Here is a 22,203-nt window from a genome sequence, read left to right on the forward strand (position 1 = left end):
TTTTTTTTTTTGTTAATTTTGATTTCTCACTAATTTTAGGTTGTGTTTTTTCTTTTTCGGAGTGAACTGCAATGCTATAGTCTCACGAACATCGTGCAGCCGTGCATAGAAGACCAACGGCCATGGTCAAGAATTTCACTTAATAATAGGCCTACATTGCATTTTGGTTTGTTTTTCACTAAACCCTATCGTACGGTATACCCCTAGAACACTTGGAATATGGCACTTGTCACATGGGATCATTCTGTGATGCTGGCCGCTTTTCACTATTATATGGATGAGCGCAAGCGGGACATTTTTTTAACAATTCACCTTTTGTGGTCCATAAAAGAAAGAAAGGCATAGGCTATGGCATTAGAACAACACCAGTGTGAGTAAATGATGACATCATTTTTATTTTAAGGTGAACTATCCCTTTAACACCTAAATAAAGGTTGTAATTTAAGTCACTGCACCTCTTTATCTTTCCTCACCTAAGTGCATAAACCCAATAGCATTGTGAGTGCAGTGAAAGGTTTTGTTTAAATAACCCTGGTCATGTTCATCTGGTCGTTTCCTGTGACTGTGTCCTTCCCTGAAGCTGCGTATTATCAGGGAGTGTATGTTTGTTATATAATATATTTTTTAGTTAGTTTATACCTTACAGTGGTTAAAGTGTCTCTTGAAATGTACCTCATTTTAATATTTTAATTCTTTTTTTAAATGAAGTCTGTTGTTCGATTATCAAAATCATCTAATCATCATGTTCATCTCAGCACCATTCAATGAGATGATTTTATAAAAAGATAAAGTTTCTAGAAAGTGGCATTCTTTTATTCTCGTTACGTAATGTTTATTCTCTCAAACCTGAGAAGAAAACATCCTGCAATTTAATGCGAACGACTGATATATATAGTGGGAAAACCCACTTTGCTTACAGAGCAAAAGAGACTTTATGTGAGAACAGACTGTTGAAAAGCAACTATGAACAAAATTCCTCTAACGACAAGTGATTCAGTCGAAAGGAGTCTAATGAAGACCACGGTATGTATCTAATATGAGTCTTTGCATTTTATTATAAGCTTTTTGGTTTAATAAAACCCTTTTTTTAACTGCATTTATATGCGTAATTTGTTGCCTTGGGCTTTTGGCTTGCTTGATCTGCCCGCATTGACACCATTATATGAGAACTGAACTGAGCTGGACGATGACATCATTGTTTTCTCCAGAGCGACTATACACACACACATATATATATATATAAATGAACTAAATTAATAACTTTTTTACAATAAAAATGAAACATCACTGAACATCACTTAATTATGCTGGACTATGACACTATTTTCTCTGATCTGTACAGCAGAAACAAACTTTGCTGAATTATTTTCCTGTTATCACAGAAAAGCTTTTTTGAAACAATCTGTATTGAAAAAAGTGCTATATAAATAAAGGTGAACTGAATTAAGTGGCTGTTTTTATTGTTTAGACTGGAGGTGTTGTGAAGCTTAGAGCTATATCTGTGCACATAGGAGTTTTCTGGCTGATACTGGGTAAGTGTATTCTACATTCATCAACCTTGAAGATTAAAATAAACTTGAGAAACAGATTTAACTTTTCATTTCCAAACATTACAGTCAGTGTTGAAGGATGGACGTATCACTCAGATAACACGAAAATGACCTGGAATGAGACACGGGAGTGGTGTCAAAAACATTACACAGACATTGCAGTGATTCACAATGAAAATGTTACACATTTTCTTAAAACACATTTGGAAAAAAGAAACTCGGGTCCTTACTACTGGATTGGACTCAAAAAGATCAATGGCAATTGGACGTGGGTTGCCAATGGACAGATCGTGAACTATGAAAACTGGGCAGCCGATGAGCCCAACAATGCTGAATCTGATGAAAAATGTGTGGAAATGTACAGTGGTGTCAAGCATGGCAAGTGGAACGATGACGGCTGCAGTAAAAAGAAGTATCCTGTGTGTCACAAAGGTAAGGATTCTGAGTTAGTTTTTCAATTTTTCAGTTTCATCTATTTCCAGTTAGCTATAAGACATCTCTGTGAGAGAAACATTGAGTTATTAACAGTCCATAAAGGATGTTTCTTATAAATCTATTATTTTTTTCTTTCAGCACAATGTCTAAACAATTCATGCAGTAATAATGGGCTCTGCAAAGAACAAGTCAACAACTTCACCTGTGTATGTAAGCCAGGTTTCTCTGGGGCACGGTGTGAAACAGGTCAGAACAAACAGTATTTAAACAAATGTAAAGTGGTGAAATATCTATCTGTGAAGTGAAATATATTATAATTTAAATTAGTGGGGAAAAAAACAATGTTAAATGGATAAAACTGGATATAATCCTGAATAGTTTATATTATGAAAATCTTTACTTATGACATTCCTTAAACATGAAATTCTTTTTTCTCTCTCCCTCTCTCTCTCCAGTCGTGTCATGTGAGCAACTATCCGCACCACCGCATGGCTGGATGAAATGCTCCGGTCTGTATGGGAATCATTCCCTCAACTCAAACTGTAAATTTTCCTGTGCTGGTGGTTATAAGCTGAGTGGCACAGCTGAGCTCAAATGCAATTCATCAGGTGCATGGAACGAACCTCCACCTTCATGTGCAGCAGGTACAATATATATTTCAAAAGTAGGATTCTGTGTTTGCACTGATATATCTCTTCATATCAATATCAATATCAATATCAATATATGCATGCAAGATTGAGTTGTCTTCCGCTTGCAGTGGAGTGTTTCCCCCTTCTTTTGTTTGGTGGTGGAATGATGAACTGCACTGAAGGACATGACAGCTTCAGATCTGCCTGTAGAGTACAGTGTCCACCTGGACGTTTGCTTCTGGGCTTTACTGAGTTCACCTGCAGAGCTGATGGCATGTGGGAGTCTTCCTTTCCATTGATCTGTGCAAGTAAGGAGTTCGCACTTTTCAGTTGCGCCCTGCAGATATGGGGTATAATGAGAGCATGTTGGTCTTAACAGTGTGTGATTTTTTTCTAACAATTTCATTTGAAAAGGATTGATTATTTACTCATTTTAAAATATCATATTCTAGAAATATTCACCCTACCAACCAGGGTCTATATTCCTATATTCCTACCAACCATCTATATTCCTAATCATGAATATGCAGCCTTGGAAATAACCAATTTTTTTTTTTTATTGTTACTAGACGCATAAAAAATAAAAGTTCCAAAAGGCTTTTTTTGCCCAAGAAGAACTATTTTTTGGTTTCCCAAAGATCATTTCTGTCAAAGTTCTTACATGAACCATTTTCTCTTAGTGTGAAGAACATTTTAATAATCTGAAGAACCTTTTAAAGCATCTTTTGTGTAATGGAAGGGTTCAATGGATGTTAAAGGTTCTTTATGAAACCATCAATGACAATTAGCAGCCTTTATTTTCACCCTATAAGCCTCTATTTCAACCCCATTAGAGTATGTTTTCATATTTATTTATAACTTATAATAATATATTTATAATCTGAATACATAACTGATTTAATTCTGAATCATTCACACAAACAATTTCTCTTTCAAAAACCACCTGTTACATTTAAAATATTTTGAGGTTTTAATGAACATTATTCTATATGATATATGAACCCAATGGTCAAAAATATGATTAAATGAACCAATTATTTATTTATTTACACACTAACATAATAAGGACAATAAAACAAACAAACAAAATCAAACAATAAAACAAACAAACAATGACAACAACAAAAGAAGAGATCTGAGTACAAGTATTACAGCAACTGAGATGCACTTACACAATCTGGAAATTTGCCCATCAAATTAGTAAATGACTCCCACATGCTCAAGAAAACATGATCTTTCCTTAATAAAATGAATCCTTTCCAAATGCATAATCTTAATTCTATTATTGTATAATCTTAATTCTATCTGTTGTTTTTAAATTTTTATATAAAAAGAATACTTAGAATCTTGTTATCTTTTTCCTCAGATCTTGTCCATTTTCAAATTGCTCTTTTGGCATCTGTTGTCATCTCTGTGTTTTGCGGCTGTTTTTGTTGCAGAAAGAGTGAGTATAGTGTGAAGTTTTGAAGGATTTATCAAATAATTAAAAAAAAATTATTCCAAAGAGAAATATATATATATATATATATTATATTTAAATGTTTTCTTTTTCCTTTTTAAATCTGGTTGTAGATAAAAAGGCAGTGAGATTGAGGTAAATTGTGTTTACTTTAAATTTTCTAGCCAGTTTCACTGATTTAGATTACAATTAACCATACATAAATCTTACTCCACCATGTTTTCTTGCAGAACTCAACAGGTAATGCTGAATCCAGCATTTGAAGCTGAACAAGCACCACTTGATGGACCTCTATGTTCAGCATAAAGATGTCTGACAATAACTGGATTGATAGATTTTTTTTAATTGTCAAATCTTCTTCAGTTCATTCTTATTTTTGATACTTTGTATGTGAACAAAAATAAATAAAGTCAATTATCCCATTGTTATCTTTTGCTCAAAAATGCTTGATGTATAGTGATGTATGTACATTATTCAGTGTGAGCTACAGAATGACATTAAAACTATTTAATAAGAATAGCAGTGTATACACTGTTGTGCTGTAACTTTTCCTTCAATGGCAACACTATTACACAATTTCCCATCACTTAGTTCTCATGCAATTGCAACTGTCTGAATACTGGCAAATCATATTTGCCAGCAATTTCGTAAGCATCAAACTGTGAAGTTCCTCTCAGATTTCCTCTCAGAATAAATTAAACTGCATAGTTGCAGAAAAGGTAAGATGAACATTCTGCTTTACTTTATTTATATATATGTATAGAGTATTTTTGCATTTCATCAAACCAAAGGGTCCAAATGCTTTTTAGAGTAATATTTTTATATTCATACATAATAAAATAGCAGATAAAATAATCAATAGCATTTGGATCTCTAGACCCTTTGGTTTGATGACATGCATAAATGAGAACACAAATAGTGTCTTAATAAACACATATGCATTTCTCACATCCTTCAGATGGTTTTGTGGGTGAATATTAGACTATTTTCTGGATGTCTTGTCCTTATAACTGGAATTTATAATGGTATGTTCTCATTTAATCTATTTCTAATCAACATGTTTCTTAATAACAAACTACAAAGCTTCAAAGTAAATTTAACAAAATAGCAAATTAAAACGTTGTATATTAACTACATTTTAATGCAAAACAACTGTGTTTATCAGTCAAGGCCTGGACATATCATTACAACATAGACACTGATGTGGACTGGACAAAAGCTCGTCAGTGGTGTCAAAAGAATTTCACTGATATGGTGGCCATCCAAAACCAGGCAGAAGTTGCATACCTTAACCAAATTCTACCCTTACATCCGACATACTACTGGATTGGCATTAGGAAGATTGAAGGCCAATGGACGTGGGTTGGGACCAAAAAGCGCTTGGTCCCTGAAGCAGCAAACTGGGCGAAAAATGAACCGAATAACCAGGGAACTGGAGAAGACTGTGTAGAGATCTACATTAAGAGGCAAAAAGACACAGCCAAGTGGAATGATGAGAGGTGCAGCAAAAAGAAAGCAGCTCTCTGTTATTTAGGTGAACACACTTGATAACATGAAATATTGATTTAAGTTGAGATTATTTTAAAAATGAATTCAAATTATATAAAGCTGCTCAATCAGATCAAATCCTTTGTATGAATATGCAGTTTGTCTGAAGAGATAATTATTTGCTCTTTAATGCACATTATAGATGCTGTAAAATAAGTGTAATGTATCCATTTCTGATTGAAACCTCAGCACTCATTTGTTGTCATTACACCTGATTTTTCTGTGTAGCCTCTTGCTCAGATAAATCCTGCAGTAAGCACGCGGAGTGCGTGGAGACTATTGGGAACTACAAATGTCAATGCGACCCCGGTTTTATGGGCCCGCGCTGTGAGGAAGGTTCTGTAGAACCCATTCAAGTTCAAATATCTGCACTGTGTGTTTGTGCATTTTGTCACTAAGTTATCATTTTTACTTTTGCAGTTGTCCAGTGCTGGCCAGTTAAAAGTCCACAGCAAGGTTTTGTGAAGTGTGACGGTGACTTTGGAGCATTTTATTTTAACTCGTCATGCCAGTTCCAATGTGCCACAGGGTTCAAGCTGGAGGGGGAACAAAGGCTACGCTGCCTGGCATCTGGGCACTGGGATAACGCACTTCCTGTTTGTCAGGGTATGGAACAGAATACATTGCCAATGCCAATTATGAGTTCACACCAAGGAAAATAACGATAAGCATATAGTTCTACTGTAAATGTAAAAGAATAGCAGAGTCCATATCACAAATATACACTGTAAAAAAAAAATCCCGTAAAAAAACGGTAAATCTCTGGCAGCAAAGTTTCCAGACGGGTTCTGTTAAATTACAGCAAATAACCATTTCACAAAATTACAGGCAAAAACCGTAAAAATACAGAATTGACTTTACGGTCAAAATTAATTAAATTACAGTACTTTACTGTTGATAATGGCTTATTAAACCGTGGAAAAACGGATAAATTATGTCAAATTACATAAAAAGAACATTTAACTTTAAGGTTAAACTGTAAATTTAGGGTTTTATAAAGTTATTTTATAATAATGCTCTTGTCTATCTACAGTAATTATCTTTTAATATATAGTTTTTCTGTGTAAAATAACTATGAAGTTATGTATAAAAATGGAATAAGTACATAAATTCAAATACAAAGTTTGTATATTTACAGTTTTATTTTTTGCAGATCCAGTTTCACAACTTTGACCAATCTCTAATTAAGTACTTAATAATAGCAAATGTACAGTCAATTTCTGTTAAATTAACTAAATGTACAAGTACGGAATACCTGCACATTTACAGTATTACTCATTAAACAAACACTGAACATCAAGATACGTGAATGATAGGAAATACAAGCTTAGTATATAATTTAGAACATGTAAAAATATTCACATTAAAAAAAAATTACTGTATACCTTTATACTCTAATATAACTTATTTTAAACATTTACAATTACATTTTATCCAAAGTGACTTAAAATTAAGAGAACAATAGAAACAACAGGAGCAGTGACAAGTCCCAGTTAGTGTAGCACAGTGCACAATTTTTCTTTTTTTTTTATTAAAACAAAAATGTAGTATTATTGGGTCAAGTGTTTATGAAAAGATGGATCTTTAGCAGTTTCTTGAAAATGTGTTGAGTTGGGCAGGTCATCCCACCAGCAGGGAACAGTCCAGGGAAAGGTCAGTGAAAGTGATTTTGTGTCTCTTTGGGATGATGGCACCACAAGGCGCCGTTCACTTGCAGAACACAAGCTTCTGGAGACACATAGATCTGAAGCAGTGAATTTAGGTCTTGCTGCAGCATCTGGATCAGTTGCAGAGGTTTGACTGATGCTGGAAGAGCTGCCAGGAGAGCATTACAATAGTCCAGTCTGGATAGAACAAGAGCTTAGACAAGGAGTTGTGTGGCTCCGATAGGAAGGGCCGGATCTTTCTGGTGTTGTATAAGGCAAATCAGCAGGATCACACAGCAAGGATGGTTTGGCTGAAACCATAAGCAGTTCTGCCTTGGCAAGGTTGAGTTGAAGGTGAAGGTCATTCATCCAGCAAGAATTTTCCATCAGGTAGGCTGAGATGCGAGCAGCAAACGTCAGATCCTTTAGCTGGAATGAAAGGTAGAGATATGTGTCATTAAGTGATAGGAAAAGTCATGTTTCTAAATGACAGAGCCTAGTTATGCTAAAAAAAAAAAAAAAGAAAAAAAAAAAAGATGAGTGGAATCTATTCAATCGCGGTCTTACTGTAGTAAAACCAAACCTTGTGCAGCTACAGTGGCCTCACAAGGATCAAATGAATATTCACATGGGAAAATACAGTATAAAACAAATACAATTTTCTGCCACTTTTAGTGCAATCATATGGAATCAGAAGACTCGGCCATTATGATATTTTAAATTACTTCTTCCCATACCTGATTTGCCATGATCATTCTGCTTTCCACTTGACCTGAAATCACAAAAAAAATATTTTTTAACAACTCAGTATTACATTTACACATGTAAGAATATGTTCCACTGAGACAATGCAAAACCTCAACTGACTATGATCTGGAAGCTGAGCAGGAAAGGCTAACAGTGAAGTTTTGAGCTGAGACACCTAACGTTAGGGGTGTAACTGTCTGTTCATCTGGATCAATGCAATTTTCATAACCAATGATCAAAAGTATCCTATAAAAAAGTCTACTATGGTGACCCCAGGTCATCCAAAATGTAGATAAGTTAATTTCTTCATCAGAACACAAACATTCTATCAACTTTTATTTTATAAGCCTAATATATGCACATATAGGCTATGCATTCTATAGGCTAGCTGTGTGTTAACAAGCAGATGCAGCCAGAATATGCAATTTATCATGCTGTGTTCATATTCTAGTCTCGTTTTCTTAACAGTCTTGATAGCCACGTTAACCCTTATGAAAATTAACTAACGTTATGGTTTAACCACAAAGAAAAAACAAACAAACTAACAAACATGGTAGGCCTATTTCAAAATATTCCGCCATTTAAGAGATCGATTTAACGTTACTGACAGATAGCCTACTATCGCGTATTAAGGAAGATTTTATACACAATTAAACAGAATTTGATATGTATAACAAGTCTATGAAAGCTTGTTTTAGGTCTTTTGAGATGTGGGTTCAACTGATCTTTCTTAAAACAGATGGAAAATGTAAAGACGCATGCTACATTTTCAGTGTTTTGCCCTCCAGCTCTCGCCAGTTATGACTGAACATAATTTAAGAATGCTAACGTTAGCTTGAAAACTGTAAACGTAACACAAATGTAATATAAAATATCGTTCACATGTTAACTTACTTAGTATAATGAGACTCTTACCTCAGCCGGTGATCGGTTGGCATGATGTCCGCCGTGACGAACAAGGCTCACGGAAAAGGGTGTTATTTCCGTAGAATTCAAACGGACTGACTCTGACAACAGCTCCTGCTCACAACTGCTCTTGACGAATACGATTGCTTTGAACCACTGTTGATCTCACAATCCACTTCACGAGAGTACCGGTAAACTGAATTCAAATCTCCCGCTTGCCCAAACTCGACTGATCAGCTAACGTTAACCGTTGTGGGCGGGAGTAAACAGCGGAAAAGTAATGGCGGCGAATTTGAATCTGCGTCATCGCGCACGCGCACTCACACACACAAAGCCCTGAATGTGCAGCAACGGAGATTTGGAAAAATATTAATAAAATATACATGAAATTATGGGAGAATAAGACAATGAAATAATGATCAAAATGAGTATAAAATAAAATGTGAAATAAAAAATAACTGTAGCATATGTAGGGTACTGTATGTACAAAAACTATTATTTAACCTTTAAAAAGCTCACTTTAACCCCCACATGCTTAATAATCTGTAAGGCAAACATATTGAATAGATGCAGATTTCCGCAGTTATACCTTCTTTTCTTTGTTTTCTAATTTCACAGAAAAAATCTGTAAAATATTACTTATAATTTCTGTAAAATTACACATAACTCTGTAAAAATACAGACAAGTTCCTTTTAAAAAAGTAAAATTGATGTAAAACCAAAATACAAGCAATTACCTGTAAATTTAACAGTGGACCTTTAAATTACAGAAAATGCCTTTTATTTTACAGATATTTGCTGTATAATGACAAAACGGTAAAATTCTGTAAAAAAATACAGACAATTACCTGTAAAATTACACTTTTTTTTTACAGTGTATCAATAACGGCACAGAGAAACAATATCATTGGAATCACAGTCAAAATGGTTTTGTCCTGTCGATGAATGATAAAAACGTTGACACCCAATCAGAATCCATTCTGCTTTAAAGAGATCGAGCATTTAAATCGACAGACAACAAAACTGGAGCACACGCTTAGAGAACGATACGAACGTTTTCTTTATTTATCATTCTTGAGGTAAATGGGCCTTATAGCCAGAGGTGGACAAAGTACACAACTTCCTTACTTGAGTGAAAGTACGGATGTTTATCCAAATATTACTCTGTTACAAGTAAAAGTTGTAAAGACCGATTTTTACTCAAGTAAAAGTACAGAAGTACTCGTTTTTAAAAGTACTTAACTATCAAAAGTAAATGGCAATGCATTGTTTTATTATTATTGCATTGTTGTAGCCTATGTAATACTTACAGTACCTTATGCCTCTGAATATATGCCTGCCTACCTACCCTCATATCAATATCAAATGTATTTCTAGAACACAGTTCCAGTAGTGGGATTGAATGTGAGATTAAATAAGTGCACTCAATAACGTCCTCAATGGTTTCGGACACCCAAATGGCTGTTCCCTCAAATAGTGCCCCATTTAAAAAGAATTTGCTTTAAGTATGAATATGTTAGCCTTACTGTTATCTATAAGCTAGTGTGCTCCAAAACAATGACAAAATTCACATTTAAAAGAGCCAACCCAACGTTGAAAATGAAAATCAGGTTGAGGTCAGAATCCAACGTCAGATTGACGTTAATCTCCAACGTTGGACAGACGTTGTATTGTGGTTGAAATTGAAAATCGGGTTGATGACAGAAACCAACATCAGTCGGGTTCTGGCATCAACTCGACTTTCATTTCACACCAAAATCCAACGTCTGTCCGACGTCGGATGTTGATGTCAATCTGATGTCGGGTTCTGACGTCAACCCGTCTTTCATTTCCAACCAAAATCCAACTTATGTCCGACGTAGAATGTTGACGTCAAACTGACTTCAATCGACGTTGGGTTCTGACGTCAAAACGACTTTCATTTCCAACCAAAATGCAACCCCTGCAACCAAAATCATCCCCTGACTGAAGTTACTACTTTCTACTCAAGGACCTTGACAGAAATGTAGTGGAGTAAAAAGTACGATATTTGTCTTTCAAATGTAGTGAAGTTAAAGTTTAAAAAGTAAAGTACAGATACTCAAAAAGTGTACTTTAGTACAGATACTCAAAAATTGTACTTAAGTACAGTACTCAAGTAAATGTACTTTGTTACTGTCCACGTCTGCTTATGCTGAATATGCATGTTGACATGATTTAACAAAAGCTACATGTTGGGAAAAAATATTATCTAAAAACCCCAAAGTTTTTAATAGTTCAAAAAGTGCTGAAAGCAAAGGTTGTGCACTTCCTTTTCACAATAGTGCCCTTCCTTTTTGTTCTTGTGAAACATTTTAATGTTATGTAAGACTGCTAAGACGCACCCTGGAGTGCACTTTCTGTAAAAAAAATAACAACACAATAACAGTATTATAAAGAAAAGATGTGATTAAGGTGTTTGTGCATTTGAACAGACATGGTTAATAATTTAATTGATGATGTGTTCTGCATTTGTTGCAGTGGTGACCTGTAATCCCATTCTGGCCCCTGCAAAGAGTCATCTGACATGTGATGATCCATTCGGAAACTTCTCTTTTAGTTCTTCTTGCAATGTTTCCTGTGATGAGGGATACAAACTTAGAGGAAAAGCCACACTCACCTGTCTGAGTGACAGCAACTGGTCAGCCGCCACACCTGCATGTGAAGGTGGGTTTTAGAAGCAGACATGATTTCTCAGTGTCATAGAGAGTAATTGAATCCATTATGCTTTTAACTGTGAGTGTACTGCAAAAAAAGAGAGTCATTAAATATGCTCTTTTACACTACCACAGACTCTTTTGAGTCTACAATCTGTCTTGTCTGTTTTGTCGGGTTCTGACGTCAAACCGCCGTCGGGGTCTGACGTCAAACCGACTTTCATTTCCAACCAAAATCCAACTTCTGTCCGACGTAGGATGTTGATGTCAATCTGACGTCAGGTTTTGACTTCAAAACGACTTTAATTTCCAACCAAAATGCAACCCCTGCAACCAAAATCATCCCCTGACTGAAGTTACTACTTTCTACTCAAGGACCTTGACAGAATTGTAGTGGAGTAAAAAGTATATTTGTCTTTCAAATGTAGTGAAGTTAAAGTTTAAAAAGTAAAGTACAGATACTCAAAAAGTGTACTTAAGTACAGTACTCAAGTAAATGTCTCTTCGTATTTGTGAAATTTACTAGAAATTTCTGAATGAAAATTGTTTGCTATTTTTTTCTCAGTGTAGGCAATAAAAATAAGTAGCCTAGATTATTATTATATTCAATTTATAATGTGTTTACTTGTTTAAAATGACATTACCCTTACAGTTGTCCAGTGTCTACCAATCATTGATGCCCCTGGTGGTTGGAGTATGAACTGCACTCATCCCCTTTCCATCAATAGCTTCAACTCTAGCTGTGAGTTCAAGTGTGAGGAGGGATTTGTGCTCGAAGGCTCAAATACAACTTGGTGTGACCACACTGGGCACTGGACACACAAAACCCCCACCTGCACAGGTACAGCACATCTGCAGAACATTCCTCAATGAATCAGTTTCTGGTTCATATAAGTGCACTGAATATGCATGTTGACGTGATTTAACAAAAGCTACATGTTGGGAAAAAAAATGTTATCTAAAAACCCCAAAGTTTTTAATAGTTCAAAAAGTGCTGAAAGCAAAGGTTGTGCACTTCCTTTTCACAATAGTGCCCTTCCTTTTCGTTCTTGTGAAACCTTTTAATGTTATGTAAGACTGCTAAGACGCACCCTGTGCACTTTCTGTAAAAAATAACACAATAACAGTATTATAAAGAAAAGATGTGATTAAGGTGTTTGTGCATTTGAACAGACATGGTTAATAATTTAATTGATGATGTGTTCTGCATTTGTTGCAGTGGTGACCTGTAATCCCATTCTGGCCCCTGCAAAGAGTCATCTGACATGTGATGATCCATTCGGAAACTTCTCTTTTAGTTCTTGTTGCAATGTTTCCTGTGATGAGGGATACAAACTTAGAGGAAAAGCCACACTCACCTGTCTGAGTGACGGCAACTGGTCAGCCGCCACACCTGCATGTGAAGGTGGGTTTTAGAAGCAGACATGATTTCTCAGTGTCATAGAGAGTTATTGAATCCATTATGCTCTTAACTGTGAGTGTACTGCAAAAAAAGAGTCATTAAATATGCTCTTTTACACTACCACAGACTCTTTTGAGTCTACAATCTGTCTTGCCTGTTTTGTTTTTGGCAGTTGTAAAGTGTGACCCACTGAAACCCAGCCCACATGGCTCCCTGCAATCTTATGATCCTGTGGAGGAGTTTGCTTATGGCTCCACTTGTTGGGTAAAATGTGACTTAGGTTTTGTGCGCAATGGTACAAATGCAACTCACTGTACCGCACATGGGAACTGGAGTCACATCCTGCCTGTTTGCAATGGTAACCTGCTTCTTAAACACACACACATATATTTATACGCATATTTTCAGTTTATGCCATAGGTCCAACAGATTCACTTTATGAGTTGCTTCTGATTTTCCCACAGCTATACAGTGTCCACCTTCCTCTAATGCACCAAATTATGGAAGTATGAGCTGCACACACCCCCTCTCCAACAATAGCTATAACTCCAGCTGTGAGTTCAAGTGTGAAGAGGGTTTTGTGCTTAAAGGTGCAGATTCCACTCTCTGTGACCATACTGGGCTCTGGACACACAGTACACCTATTTGTACAGGTTTGGCAACAGTTCATATAATTCTTGTTTACCTAATACCATTAAACTACTGATTAAATGATATTCACGCGCTTCATACATAGAACCTTTTAGGGGTTCCTTCCCATCATATATTAAATATATTTTATTATCTCATTTAAAATTTAAGCTGTGGCTTGTGACCCTCTTGTGGCCCCTGCACAGAGTCACCTGACCTGTGCTGATCCATTGGGAAAGTTCTCTTTTCGTTCTTCTTGCAATGCTACTTGTGAGGAGGGATACGCACTAAGAGGAGAATCCACACTCACCTGTCTGAGTGACGGCAACTGGTCAGCACCAACGCCTGAATGTGAAGGTAGTTTTAACTCTATTCCAATAAAAAATATATTAATTCTTCATTTTAAATCCTTCAATTTTAAATTTTAAATCCATTTAAACTTGCTAAAGTTTGTGAGTGTGTGTGTGTGTGTGTGTGTGTGTGTGTTTTATTTATGGAAATGTAACTGTTGGGGCTCGGTGATATAGGCCTAAATAAAACACCAAGTATTATTATTTGTAAAGATAAAATATAATATATAGTTCATTAACCCTACATTCCTCGATGGCTTCTGTAAATTGTTATTACAGGACAACCATACAAATCTGTGTTTGATTTGCTAATAAATCCAAATGGATTAAACCAAAATATATATTGCAGCTTACAAAAGTCATCAACAGAGCAACACCACCCATTCACAATGATTAAATAATTCCATCAGCATAAACATGCTCTCATGCCGTTTTATGCTCTTTTCAGTTATAAGATGTGATGCTCTGGAGTCTTTTCAGCATGGCATTGTGCAGTGCCAGGACCGCTTGGAGAACTTCAGCTATGGCTCTTTGTGCTGGCTGGAGTGTGTAGCTGGATTTACTCTGAATGGAAGTAATTCCACTTACTGCACATCAAAAGGGAAATGGAGCCAATACCTTCCTGTTTGTCAAGGTTAGAAAACACTCTTGATACTCTGTGATGGTTAAATAGGAAGGTTATTGAGGGAGGAAATTGGGTCTCCAAGAGTATTAGATCTGACAAAACAGACAAGTTATTCGTATTGCCACCTTCTCCAGTATAGTCCTATCATAAATAAAGAACAAAAATGTAGCACTGACATCTTCAATTTACTATCTAGTCATGGACAGTAAGGCTTTATCATATATCTTTTGATTCTGTCCAATAGCACGGCAGTGCAGCCTCTTAATCGACCCTATTCATGGTACTGTAACCTGCACGCATCCTCACGGGCAGTTCAGCTTCGGTACAGTGTGTGAAGTGAGCTGTCAGGCAGGCTTCAAACTGCATGGCACACCCCGAATGGAGTGCTTAGAGATGGGGAAGTGGACAGACACCCCACCCTTCTGCTTGGGTAATCACTTTTGGGTCTTCCTATTTCACATCAGGCATCATGAATCATGATGTGTCCTCTATTGATATCCTGTATTCATCTCTGTCACCCCATTAAAGCAAAATGAGATTAAACTAACCAACTTGATCTAAAACTTCATGTCATGAAGTTTATGACCCAAGCCAGCTGATTATAATGTATGTTGACATTTAATTATTATTGTCCATAGCTCAACAGTGCCCCCCTTTGACCGCTCCAGAAAATGGCTGGATGAATTGTTCTCATCCTCACTCCCTGTTTAGCTACGGCTCACAGTGCTTCCTGGGATGTGAGGCTGGATTTGAAATTACAGGAGAGCCAGGCATGAAGTGCTCTGCTTCTGGGAACTGGAGTCAGGAGATGCCCTCTTGCACTGGTATCTACCTCTCGACAAAAATGGAATGTTCCCATTTGGTTGATTTTTCCATTCTTAACATTAAAGGAACATTCTCTTTAGGTTCTATTTTTGTAACCACGAACTAACATTCTAATAAAGTTGCAGGGAGGTTTCTTTTTCTGTAAATCGAATAAGAACTACATAAGCAAACCAAAAAATTAACATTCCCAGAATGTTCTGGGAACCAAAAATTGTTAGCTAGGCTTCCCCTGTTAAACATTGCTGAATATAAATGATCAGGCCATATCATTCAAAACTGATATTAGTTACAATACTGGGACATGAAAAACATTAATCACTAAATGCTTTGCTATCGTTTATCTTTTAAATGGCAGCTGTTCATTGTGAGCTCCTCTCATTCTCTGAACTTCCTGAGCTGGGACCTCTACCCTCAATGAACTGCTCTCACCCACATGGAAACTTCAGCTTTGGATCTCAGTGTTTTTTCCAGTGTGCCAAGAGCCATAAGCTCAATGGAACCAGTCAGCTCATCTGCACCTCCAAAGGGTACTGGACCAACTCTCCACCCAGTTGTGTTGGTAAGGCCAACTCCTCCTAACCCATCTTTTTTTTGTGCATTAATTCTGTCGAAAAATAGTACTGCATGCACATAACTATCACTAGCATTACATATTACATTACAAAATGCAGAATTAATAATTACACTGGAAGGCCGTTAAAACATTATGACAGGGGCCTCGTTTAAGTCCAATTTTTTATGCCCTTCCCTCGCTAACTTTCCTCTGTCTCGTTCACTCGGATGTGCATCATTGCTTACGTTGCATGAGTGCCTACTACTGGCAGAACTGGGAGTGTGTTTAAATTTATAGGTTTTTTTCCTTATAAATTTGTTGAAACTCCATTCTATAGGCCTGTATGTATGCTTGGGCTGTTAAAAATATTAAATATTACTATATTAATACATTTATATTAAATAAATAAAAATACAACAAAACAATACAATAAACTATAACTGTGTAAAAAACAGTCAGCTTAAGGTGCAGGTATGACGTCACTTTGTAGGCCGATCGGCAGTTAACATCACACTGGTTCCCTCGAGAAAAAAACAATAGGATTTTCCCATAGGCTTTTGGATTATCGCTAAAAAACAAGTTCTGTGATCAACAAAAGATTATGATACTTGATATGATACACATTTTGTCCATCAAGATAATTATCACAGATGAACACTACTTCCATGAATTTTGAGGCCTAAATGCAGTCGCCAGAAGTAAAAAGTTAAAGGTAGGCCATAAAAGAACTGCAGCACGGTAACACAAATTCAATGTCACCATCACTAAGCTTCCAACTCTTTCAGTTTTTATCTAAAATCAGTTTTCCAGAACGTTTGAGTTAGAATAGTTTATAAGAGCACATTTATAAGCATAATGAGCTGAGTTTACCTGTTCAGCGAGAAATCACGAGTGGGGTAATATTGATGTATTTTATGTTGTAGAATAAAACGTGAAACAAAACCCTATTTTAACCAAACCTCCATTCAAGTGCTAAAATGTATTTTGGCCTCCAAAGTGATGACATAACTTACCTGCACCACTCACGACCTGCTGGGCCGTCACAATTATCTTACATTGTGGTCTATGGATCTATACATATTGAGTAGACTCACTCCCTCTGTCAAAATCGAGGGGTTGAGGGTCTGTCCAAATAAACTTCCCTCGTCCACTTGACGAGATTCCCCCGTGGGGAAGTGCATAGAGAAGCGTGTGAGTGTATGTCTAAAAGTGGAGTTAAACGCATAGACAGTAAAAGAAATGGACACAGCGACCCCATTGGATTCAACAGAGAAAAGTGAAGTCTGTCTTCTAGTAGCTGTGCCAAGAGAAATCTGAATCATTCCCTTCCGAAACTTGCAGAGACGGAGAACGTGAATAGGAGGTGTCCATTAGCTAGGAGCAGGAGCAACTTTTGCTAAGTATTCTGATTAATTATTTAGTCATTTTGCCTCCACGTCCCCCCGATTGCCTGCGAGCTTCTCCTCCTGTCTGTACGGTAATCTTTCTACTGTGCGACAGAGAGTCGCGTGGTTATGACGCAATCGTTAGCCTATTTTTACAAAAACTGCTTCTACAGGGCCATAACGTAAGATACAAGGTAATGGAGCCTTTTATACATTTTCGTGTTTTTTTTTAGAAATAAATAATGGACAAAAGTTATCCGCTGTCAAAGTGACGCCAAAATGAATGGAGGTCAATGGAATGCTAACAGCAGGTGATGGTCTGCTAATCAATGGCGGCCCCTGGGGAAGCTTCAGTTTCCAGCTGAAAGATTACCCCCTTGGTTAGGTTAAACGCAGTCAGGGTTTCTGAAACTTGAATTTGTGAACCCCTGGCGGTTAATGAGGGAACTGCAGGAGGTTCATGAGTTGAACCTCAGAACCTTCAACCTCAGAGAACGCGAACATGCACATGTGTTGTTAAGTTAAAATCTCAGTGGGCACTTTAAGTAAATATTTAATGTCAAAGGAGTTTGGGTGTCAAAAAAGTTTGTGAATCTCTGCATTATAACATATTTAGTATGTGCTTTCAGTACAGGAGATGTCAGTGAGTGCCGGCATGCTAATGTATGCAGCTGTGGGAGTTGCTTCTTCAGCTGGACTACTTTTGCTTGGAGGACTAATGTTTTTGTTGATGCGCCAACTCACCAAAAAGGGTAAAAAAAGTATTATTGTTCTTTTTTTTAAATCCCGTTCCTCTGTTGGCATAACCTTTTTTTAAAAGCATTAATCAATTAAAAGGTGTAATTTAATAGCATTTGATGACAACATTATTTGGTTGGTATTTGACAAATGCCTCAAGTTGTTCATTGTTATATTTGATTCTTTCGTGCTTGCAAGGTTGTATGTTTAGCTTAAGTAAGTCAATTTATCTTAGGTTATTGTAATAAGTATTATAAGTATTGTATGATGTCTGTTGGTAATGCAACAAGGACCAATACTTGGACTACGAACTCATGCCATTCCAAACCATGTTCCAAACCTGTATGACTTTCTTTCCACTGTGGAACAAAAAATATATATATTTTGTAAAGGTCTTAGTTTTTTTTTTTTTGGTCCATACAATATAGTCAATAGCCCCTTTCACACATTAAAGGTCCCGTTCTATGCCCCTTTTCACAAGATGTAAAATAAGTCTCTGATGTCCCCAGAGTGTGTATGTGAAGTTTGAGCTCAAAATACCCAACAGATCATTTTTTACAGCATGTTTAAATTGACATTTTTTGGGGCTCAGAAAAACGAGCCGTTTCAGTGTGTCCCCTTTAAATGCAAATGAGGTGCTGCTGGACGACACAGGGGGCGGAGCTTCATGAGCTCGTGCTCAGTCTGTCAGGAAAAATTCATCTCACGGAATGATGATAATATCAGAAACTCTCAGTAACGGCGTTCATTTCGGACAATAATGCCTACAGAGTCAGATTGCTGTATAGAGATGAAACAGGTATAGTTTAGTAGTTTAATTACGGTTATTAAAACGTATTTGTCATCTGCTTGTAGGCTATGTATCCATTATTTATTAATAGCCTACAAGTCTGCTGTCTGAATGATGATCAAACATGTACTGATGAGTTTAATAAAGTTTATTGTACATCACACAAAAGATGAAGCGTCAGTTTTACTTAAGAAAATCACCATAAGAGCTGAGTAAACACAGTAGGCTAAGTTATAAGAAGTGCACAAGTAGCCAGTAGAGTTGAAGGAGCATTCCTGTGGGCGGAGGTTAGTCAAGAAACGGTTCTGGTGATGTCACTAATGCAGGATGTAGAGGGGTGTAGTCCAATCGAGCCGTTTTTTTGTAGTCAACTTCTGTTAAATAAAATATCTCGCTTGGCATTGAACTTTGAGCTTTATAATTTTACAGATATTATTTATGCTCTAACAGCAACATTACACACTAACTAAAGTTTGAAACATGGAATCGCATGCAACGGGACCTTTAAATCTGTTAAATTACCATAACATTACCAGATAGACATTTTTGGTAAATACACAAATGTGCTATTCGCACAAGCAATGATGTTCTGTCTTTTTACCGGTGAGATACCATTCACACATCAGTACCAGAATAACGGTAAACTCTGTCAATTTTACCGTTAACTGTAAATCTTTCATCCACCTGGATGACAAGACGCGTTTAAGTTTCATTATCTGCCCAATTTGACAACATTGTTTTTTACTTCTGAGTGACAGGCATAAGGGGATGATCACACAGAATGTGTTTTTGCTCTTTAAAACACAAGATGCATGATAGTTACTGTAGTATGCAATAGCAACTGCAGAGCTATTGGTAAACAAAACGGTTTGATTACCAACCTTTCTCAAAATATCTTCTTTTGTGTTCCGCAGAAGAAAGTCATACGGGTTTGGAACAACTTGATGGTTAGTAAATGATGACAGAATTTTCATTTTTGGGTGAACTTACCCTTTAACTTGTGTCAGTTGTAACAGTAGCCTATAACACACTTTTTCTTCTCCACTGCAGCTCATTACCGTCTGAATGACTCTTCGTGGGAAGGGGATTTGAACCCAGCATTTGAATTCAATTAAAAGACGAATTTACTCAAATTTGGAGTAAATTGACCAATATTTTCCATGTTGTTTTGTGCTTGAAATAAATGAATATTTGATTAGAATTGGTGTTTGAAAGAGTCATTTGCACACTATAAAATTATATATTTTTGTTTCCAGCATTGTTAAGAATGTAATATTAGTTATAGTGTTAGTGGGTTCATTCCTTAGTGTCTGTGTGGCACCCTCACTAAGTATGTGAGAGACAGTATAAACACTGCCAGAAACACCCTGTTGTCCACTCGCTCACACACCCACTGTTTCATATAGCCTCACGCTGGACGTGCTGCCCAGATCAGACACCCAGGCCAGGACGTGCTGCCTCTGGGCACTATGCCTGACAGTCTGTAGGCCTCTAGTTGCCCCTTCACCTTGTTCCTTCTATGTGAGAGGCTTTAGGGTTAGCTAATGAGCATTTTCTATAGCCATGATGTCTAGGTTTAACAATAGGCATGAGAACAGCTAAGAGATTTATAGGCTACTTACATAAAAAAAAATAATAACACTATGTTCACTTAAATATGATAAAACTAATATTATTTTTGTGAGCTATTGTTTTGTAAATTACTTTTTGTGAAATGGTGAGCTTCATATTTTAGAGCCAATATATTAAGAAATATGCAAATGTACTGCTTAACAAGAATGGCCCTACTATTTTTTGTTGCTGGTCAGTAAGAGCTATTCTGCATTTCAGCACAGGAGAAGAGTTGCACGGGTGCCTAAACAGTCGCATCTGTCCGGGCAATAACGCAGCGTGACGCCAATTATATTATATTAAGAGGGAGCGGGTCTGCAGTCCATCCTGGCACGAAATGCGTTATAAATAACCGATCAGATGAGTGGATGCTTCCTGGCTGCTATCGTTATAATAACGAGGCTATTGCTGCCCGCTGTGACCGTATGATAGCCGTTTGATTATTTTTCGTTTGCTTGGCCTGCCAACTGACAGTATCACGCCAATAAGTGCACGAGAGACTGCGGACGTGCCAGTGGTGATCCGCCCACTCATCAGTCGACACTACAGTCAGAAAATATTATTTCGCTTACATTAAAACTCATGTGCATTATTAACTACGTTCTACGAACAATTACATATCACGAGTCTAGATTACAACATTGGTTCATTTTGAGTCGGACATGACGCAAATAACTTGCGGTAGCATCTATTGTAGCGAAGTCTATGACGTGTATCAGATTATTTCATTTTCCATTCTGGTAGATTTACACGTGTTTTTGGATTAAAAACTCATAGTCATTCCCATCCCACGGTGTTGTAGCCTTTCATAAGTAGTAGGCCAACTGGGACACAGGCCCACCAAGTGTATTGTCCCCATTATGTAGGCCTAGGCCTCTTTTTTCGTTCACATGCTGCAGGGATAACGTGAAAACCCGGAAGAGTAATTTGTTAACCAGTTTAATCAAAAACGTGATTTTATCAAGTAGAACATATTCCTCCTGGATCAACATCCTTGTTGATTCTGGAACAACATTCTACTCAGATCTGAGGGGTTTTACAGTATAATGTCAAAGGCTCTACACCATTCTTATTCACCTATCATCTCCCTCTGATTTTAGGAATAAATTATGGGTAGGGTTAGGTTTAGGGGTGGGGATAGGGCAAGGAATATGTTTTTGGACAGGAATGTTGTTCCAGGATCAACAAAATATGTTGATCAGGACAGAGGCGGCATTTGCAATTCAGAGGTCCTTTTCAAAGAAACAGTTGGAGGCCCCCCATCATTTAGTCAAATGATTAATTAAAAACGTGTAATGAAATTCATTTAGTTAACATCAATGTATTACTCTGAGATGCGCAATGGCTCTGTGGATTTGTTTGGAACTATGGGTTCCAAAAATCACAGTGACCCTTCTGTGTTTTGACATATTTTGATGTGAGAAACTGCTGCAAACAATTCAGTGTGTGAGTGAAGTGTCCAAGTGAAGAAAAAAAATCGCTAACAATTTTAGACCTTTTCAAAAACTTGTTTGACCGATTAGATCAAGAGTGATTCTTTCACAAATCTGGCATCGCTGCCATTCTTTCGAGGATCTGACTACACATGGTCGTGCGGTGTGTTTTTTACCTGCAAATAAGAGTTGCTCGGAAATCGGCCTACACTGTGGTTTATAGGTTTCCACAAATGTGGGCAACATCAGGCCAAAATATATGG

At 36.9% G+C, this 22,203-nt stretch overlaps 2 protein-coding genes across 7 annotated transcripts; both read left to right on the top strand.

Annotated features, from left to right (window-relative positions):
- Positions 1-642: 642 nt before the first annotated feature.
- LOC308698872 (L-selectin) lies at positions 643-4,795 on the top strand. Its single transcript, XM_081379297.1, has 9 exons — positions 643-1,023; positions 1,469-1,532; positions 1,617-1,982; positions 2,124-2,231; positions 2,441-2,629; positions 2,746-2,925; positions 3,984-4,061; positions 4,190-4,211; positions 4,307-4,795. The coding sequence occupies exons 1-9, from the start codon at positions 964-966 to the stop codon at positions 4,380-4,382; spliced, it is 1,143 nt and encodes a 380-aa protein (XP_081235423.1). The 5' UTR covers positions 643-963; the 3' UTR covers positions 4,383-4,795.
- On the top strand, positions 4,693-20,097 carry selp (selectin P). Of its 6 annotated transcripts, none has more exons than XM_081378324.1 (18): positions 4,693-4,795; positions 5,035-5,101; positions 5,242-5,610; positions 5,853-5,960; positions 6,045-6,230; positions 11,423-11,608; positions 12,251-12,439; positions 12,818-13,003; positions 13,173-13,358; positions 13,465-13,653; positions 13,802-13,987; positions 14,429-14,614; positions 14,850-15,035; positions 15,244-15,429; positions 15,786-15,989; positions 17,998-18,120; positions 19,811-19,843; positions 19,947-20,097. In XM_081378324.1, the coding sequence occupies exons 2-18, from the start codon at positions 5,035-5,037 to the stop codon at positions 20,009-20,011; spliced, it is 2,835 nt and encodes a 944-aa protein (XP_081234450.1). In that variant the 5' UTR covers positions 4,693-4,795; the 3' UTR covers positions 20,012-20,097. The 6 variants fall into 6 exon arrangements, with proteins under 6 accessions (XP_081234450.1, XP_081234452.1, XP_081234451.1 ...); XM_081378325.1 differs by having other exon boundaries at positions 4,701-4,795; positions 5,853-5,951; XM_081378326.1 differs by lacking the exon at positions 19,811-19,843.
- The last annotated feature ends 2,106 nt before the right edge of the window (positions 20,098-22,203 follow it).

Source organism: Scardinius erythrophthalmus (assembly GCF_964197995.2).
Source record: "Scardinius erythrophthalmus genome assembly, chromosome: 11".
In the NCBI taxonomy this organism is placed as follows: domain Eukaryota; kingdom Metazoa; phylum Chordata; class Actinopteri; order Cypriniformes; family Leuciscidae; genus Scardinius; species Scardinius erythrophthalmus.